This window comes from Oncorhynchus mykiss, chromosome 14 (assembly GCF_013265735.2).
Source record: "Oncorhynchus mykiss isolate Arlee chromosome 14, USDA_OmykA_1.1, whole genome shotgun sequence".
NCBI classification, from domain to species: Eukaryota; Metazoa; Chordata; class Actinopteri; order Salmoniformes; family Salmonidae; genus Oncorhynchus; species Oncorhynchus mykiss.
The window spans coordinates 8,518,766-8,525,000 of record NC_048578.1 but is presented as its reverse complement, the minus strand read 5'-3'; the positions used below and the strand labels follow the sequence as shown (position 1 = coordinate 8,525,000).

Here is a 6,235-nt window from a genome sequence, read left to right as displayed (position 1 = left end):
ATACACACAAGTGTAAAGGGATAAAGAATATGTACATAAAGATATATGAATGAGTGATGGTACAGAACGGCATAGGCAAGATGCAGTAGATGGTATCGAGTACAGTATACACATATGACATGAGTAATGTAGGGTATGTAAACAAAGTGGCATAGTTTAAAGTGGCTAGTGATACATGTATTACATAAAGATGCAGTAGGTGATATAGGGTACAGTATATACATATACATATGAGATGAGTAATGTAGGGTATGTAAACATTATATTAAGTAGCATTGTTTAAAGTGGCTAGTGATACATGTATTACATAAAGATGCAGTAGATGATATAGGGTATAGTATATACATATACATATGAGATGAGTAATGTAGGGTATGTAAACATTATATTAAGTAGCATTGTTTAAAGTGGCTAGTGATATATTTTTACATCAATTTCCATCCATTTCCATTATTAAAGTGGCTGGAGTTGAGTCAGTGTTTTGGCAGCAGCCACTCAATGTTAGTGGTGGCTGTTTAACAGTCTGATGGCCTTGAGATAGAAGCTGTTTTTCAGTCTCTCGGTCCCTGCTTTGGTGCAACTGTACTGACCTCGCCTTCTGGATGATAGCGGGGTGAACAGGCAGTTGCTCGGGTGGTTGCTGTCCTTGAGGATCTTTATGGCCTTCCTGTGACATCGGGTGGTGCAGGTGTCCTGGAGGGCAGGTAGTTTGCCCCCGGTGATGCGTTGTGGCATAACTCTACCTACATGTAGGTTGAGTTATTAAAGTGACTATGCATAGATAATAACTGAGAATAGCAGCAGTGTAAAAGGGGGGGGGGGGACAATGCAAATAATCTGGGAAGCCATTTGATTAGATGTTCAGGAGTCTTATGGCTTGGGGGGTAGAAGCTGCTTAGAAGCCTCTTGGACCTAGACTTGGTGCTCCTGTACCGCTTACCGTGCAGTAGCAGAGAGAACAGTCTATGACTAGGGTGGCTGGAGTCTTTAACAATTTTCAGGGCCTTCCTCTGACACCGCCTGGTATAGAGGTCCTGGATGGCAGGAAGCTTGGCCCCGGTGATGTACTGGGCCGTACGCACTACCCTCTGTAGTGCCTTGCGGTCGGAGGCCGAGCAGTTGCCGTTACTTTACCAGGTATATTGACAGAAAACACATCTCTTACACCAAGGACCCAGGGAACAGTTGCAGGGTAGAGTAGAGAATAATGTGCCTATTTGAAAGCTATAAAAAAATAAATGTAGCTTGCAACATGTTTCTGTCGATATTATGGAGCTAATTTGGAATATTTTTCGCCGTTTTCATGACTGCAATTTACGGGCGATTTCTCAGCCAAACGTGAAGAACAAACGGAGCTATTTCTCCTACAAAAATAATATTTTTGGAAAAAAGGAACATTTGCTATCTAACTGGAAGTCTCGTGAGTGAAAACATCCGAAGCTCATCAAAGGTAAACGATTTAATTTGATTGCTTTTCTGATTTCCGTGACCAAGTTACCTGCTGCTAGCTGGACAAAATGCTATGCTAGGCTATCGATAAACTTACACAAATGCTTGTCTAGCTTTGGCTGTAAAGCATATTTTGAAAATCTGAGATGACAGGGTCATTAACAAAAGGCTAAGCTGTGTCTCAATATATTTCATTTGTGATTTTCATGAATAGGAATATTTTCTAGGAATATTTATGTCCGTTGTGTTATGCTAATTAGTGTCAGGCGATGATTACGCTCCCGCATGCGGGATGGGGAGTCACTAGAGGTTAAAAGTAGCTCTCATGCTAGAAAAGGTTGGAGACCCCTACTATTCACCTCAGTATAACCCTGTGTAATGCGTGTGTGTTTGGTCACCTCAGTATAACCCTGTGTAATGTGTGTGTGTTTAGTCATCTCAATATAACCCTGTGTAATGTGTGTTTGGTCACCTCAATATAACCCTGTGTAATGTGTGTTTGGTCACTTCAATATAACCCTGTGTAATGTGTGTGTGTTTGGTCACCTCAATATAACCCTGTGTAATGTGTGTGTGTGTTTGTTCACCTCAGTATAACCCTGTGTAATGTGTGTGTGTTTGGTCACCTCAATATAACCCTGTGTAATGTATGTGTGTTTGGTCACCTCAATATAACCCTGTGTAATGTGCGTGTGTTTGGTCACCTCAATATAACCCTGTGTACTGTGTGTGTGTTTGGTCACCTCAATATAACCCTGTGTAATGTATGTGTGTTTGGTCACCTCAATATAACCCTGTGTAATGTGTGTGTGTTTGGTCACCTAAATATAACCCTGTGTAATGTGTGTGTGTTTGGTCACCTCAATATAACCCTGTGTAATGTGTGTGTGTTTGGTCACCTCAATATAACCCTGTGTAATGTGTGTGTGTTTGGTCACCTCAATATAACCCTGTGTAATGTGTGTGTGTTTGGTCACTTCAATATAACCCTGTGTAATGTGTGTGTGTTTGGTCACCTCAATCAATATAACCCTGTGTAATGTGTGTGTGTTTGGTCACCTCAATATAACCCTGTGTAATGTGTGTGTGTTTGGTCACCTCAATATAACCCTGTGTAATGTGTGTGTGTTTGGTCACCTCAATATAACCCTGTGTAATGTGTGTGTATTTGGTCACCTCAATATAACCCTGTGTAATGTGTGTGTCTCTCCAGGTGGTGCAGAAGAAGGAGAACAGCAGCCATGACTACAAGTGTCTGTTCAGGGTGTGTTTCATTCCCAGAGACCCCCTGGATCTGCTACAGGAAGACCCCACCGCCTTCGAGTACCTCTTCCTGCAGGTGAGCCACATCTAGCTGTAGGCCTAGACTACCATCTTTCGTGTCTGTAATTATTCTGCCTTTAGTGTCTGTAATTATTCACCTGCACTCATAGCCATGAGACCCTGTTTAACTTGCACACAGGTGAGCAGAGTTTTACCGTACTCGAGTAGTCACCTTCCGCTGAGAATCAGGGTACATTTACAGGGAGGGGCTCACGTGTCTTTTTGTAGAGAAACACTTTTTTTGTGGAAGGTACTACAGCTGCTTACGTACCCCGCTCTCAACATCATGGAGATAAATTGAGTTTCCTTGTAGGCCCATTTGGCGGGGAAATTGTGAAGCCAGCTGTAGCCTAATTCTGTTTCCGAGGCTTTTATTAGAGAATGTGAAACAAGGTGCCTATTTGCTTATTTTCATTAAATAATGCAGCTGTTCTTTAGGCTATGGCCTAAAATACAGTTGTTCATATGGGCAGAATATTAGGCCTGTAGTTTGTAGCATTGGCTAGCGAATTTATTTAAAAAAGAAACAGTTTTTTTGTCACATGACAATAGAAATGGAAACGTTGTGGTTTTAGAGACACCAAGTAACAATAGCCTCGATGATTAAAGGGATCGGAGTTCATCAGTTACTGGGCTCTCACCATCATTACCAATGAAATTCACCCAAATCATTTTGTTTAGAAGCCCACTAGGCTCCTCATTTGTTGTCGTTAAATGTCCGGATCAATAGAAAGGGAAATACTGTTGGGCGTTTCTCACGGTAGGCCACCTCGGTCCAATCCGACGCACAGAAACACATGACAACATCAACTCATTACATTGATGCTTTCTCTGTTAAATCTTCCAGACCCTGTTGTAAATCAAGCAGACAGTAGCACATGATCAACATATATGTCCAGGTATTGGATTGGATCCAATGTGGATTACAAGTTCACTGGCACCAGGAAAAGGTCATCAACATATTCTGGACATTCTTCCGAACACTATTTTCCTGCACCGGCTTTTTTTTTTGCGTCGCCTGCCATGTCACAAACCTTGTCATTCAGAAAATGATTTGCTGAATACGCTGATGATGGTCGGCAATATCACGAGGCCGAACTAAACAGCTGGATACCAAATGCGCATCCAACAAGTAGGGTCTATTAGCCTGCGCCATAGTCTATAGAAGAGCCCCGCAAAGTATTTTTGCAATCGCCTACATCATTTTGGATTTGTGTTTCATTTTGGGAAACTGTATTCACGGCTTAGCCTATAAATATCAAGATGAGTATTTTGATAAAGCTGTGCTGCAATTAATAGCGCACCGTCTCGTAGACTCGTCACGATTTTGTCCCGCTGATGGAACATAAGGGGTCGGAAGGAAATATCATAGGCCTAGTTTTATTATGTTGATCGTTCGTTTCAATGGCGCAAAGTGAAAGAAAATGGATTAGGTTTAAATAACTTTTCTTTATATCTGCCCGTTTTTTATTCACTAATTCGTGTATTAGTGGACTTATGGACGACATTTGTATGTATTATATCTAAAAGAAAAGCAACTAAAACAGTACAGTTGTATTGATTATATACATTATTCTGAACATATGAGCATATGAACGAATTTACCACAAGCCAGCGGTCGTTCCCCAGCCAATCGCGAACACGTCAAATAAAACATATAGCGGAGGTGCTTTGCAGGGAGTGATTATAGCCAAACCTGTGTCAGAAATAAAATGGGTTTCATACCTCGTGTGTGTATCATTCTGCCTGTGTGTTTTTGTGTTTCATGCTGTGTGTGTATATATAATGTTATATGGGTGTGTATAACTCTCTCTCTCTGTTTGTGTGTGTGTGTGTGTTGTCAGAGCGTCGGGGACGTTCTACAGGAGAGGTTTGCGGTGGAGATGAAGTGTAACACTGCACTGCGTCTGGCTGCCCTGCACATGCACGAGAGACTGAACAGTATAGGCTCCACCCGGACCTCTATCAGGAGCATCACGTGAGTCACACACACACACACACACACACACACACACACACACACACACACACACACACACACACACACACACACACACACACACACACACACACACACACACACACACACACACACACACATTGATAATGTCTCCTGTGTGTATTGTGACAGGAAAGAGTTTGGTCTGGACAGCTTCATTTCTCCCACTCTGCTCAGTAACATGAGAGAGAAGGACCTGAGGAAAGCCATCAGCCACCACCTCAAGAAGATCCAGTCACTGCTGGAGCCACGACAGAAGGTACGGTGGGAGGGAGAAGGAGAGGGGACGAGAAAGGACGGGAGAGATTATATGTGCAATACTTTTGTTGTTGTTGTTGGCGTCGTCGTCGTGCATGTTGTCATCATCGTGGTTCTCTCGCTCTCCCTCTCCCAGGTTATCTCAGCCACTCAGGCCCGGCTGGCCTACCTCACCCAGCTTGGAGAACTAATCTCCTACGGAGGCCGCTCCTATACGGCCACCATGATGGTTAGTGTGTTTGAAACAATTTACAAATGATAATCACAGCTGTCAATCATTCTCTGACTCTGACCCAATTTAGAGAGCTGTTATTGGCTGGACAGGATTGACCCCCCCATCCTGAACTTGTTTCACCCTGTGATGATTCAGCATGCGTCTCAGACTGTATCTACTCCTTTCATCCTTTCACCCCTCTTCCCTCTCTCTCCCTCCCACTCGTCCTCTTTTCCCCTCTCCCTCTCTCTCCCCATCCCCTTTTCTCTTTGCTCCTCTGTCCACCTCCCCCTCTGTTCTTCTCCATCCTCCCCCACCCCAGTTGCAGGACCGGGAGGTGCTGGTCAGTCTGTTGGTGGGGGCGCGCTACGGCCTGAGTCAGGTGGTCAACCACAAGCTCAACATGGTGTCCACCCTGGTAGACTTCAGCAGCATCAGTAGAGTGGAGCTGCTCTCTGAGTCAGACAGAGTCAGCCTGCTACGTATCTCACTGCACGACATCAAGGTAGGATAACATACACACACAGAAATGACACACACACTCAGACACACACGTTTGCTCATAGCTACGCTTAGTTCACACACAAATACAGTGGATGGAAAATACGACATGCATTCTCTCTTCCTACTCCCCTCTCTCGGTCTCTCTCTTCTCCACTCCCCTCTCTCTCTCTCTCTCTCTCTCTCTCCACCTCTCTTTCTCTCACTCTCTTTTTCTTTCTTTCTTTCTCTCGCTCTCTTTCCAGCCTTTTGCCTTACTGATGGACTCTCTGGCAGCCAAAGATTTGGCGTGTCTACTGGGGGGCTATTGCAAGCTCCTGGTGGACCCCAGAGTGTGTGTGTTCCGTCTGAGACGCCCCAAGGTGCGGGTGCACAGGATACCTGCTGAGGAAGGTGTGTGTGAAGGGAGGTTCGCCGTTATTGAGGGAGTTTGCTATGAATCGCTGACAAGTGAGCATCAATGTTTAACTATAATCTTTCCTTTTTTGGCA

At 44.0% G+C, this 6,235-nt stretch overlaps 1 protein-coding gene across 2 annotated transcripts in view; it reads left to right on the top strand.

The window, feature by feature from the left end:
• The window catches only part of LOC110518941, a 50,498-nt gene that overhangs the window by 37,493 nt on the left and 6,770 nt on the right, over positions 1-6,235 (top strand). The window contains exons 10-15 of one of the 2 annotated variants that reach the window (XM_036942858.1): positions 2,663-2,788; positions 4,617-4,750; positions 4,904-5,030; positions 5,166-5,258; positions 5,566-5,748; positions 5,990-6,137. In XM_036942858.1, the coding sequence (XP_036798753.1) occupies positions 2,663-2,788; positions 4,617-4,750; positions 4,904-5,030; positions 5,166-5,258; positions 5,566-5,748; positions 5,990-6,137 (811 nt within the window). Of the gene's footprint in view, positions 1-2,662; positions 2,789-4,616; positions 4,751-4,903; positions 5,031-5,165; positions 5,259-5,565; positions 5,749-5,989; positions 6,195-6,235 lie in introns of both variants that reach the window. The other variant, XM_036942857.1, reaches the window with a different exon arrangement.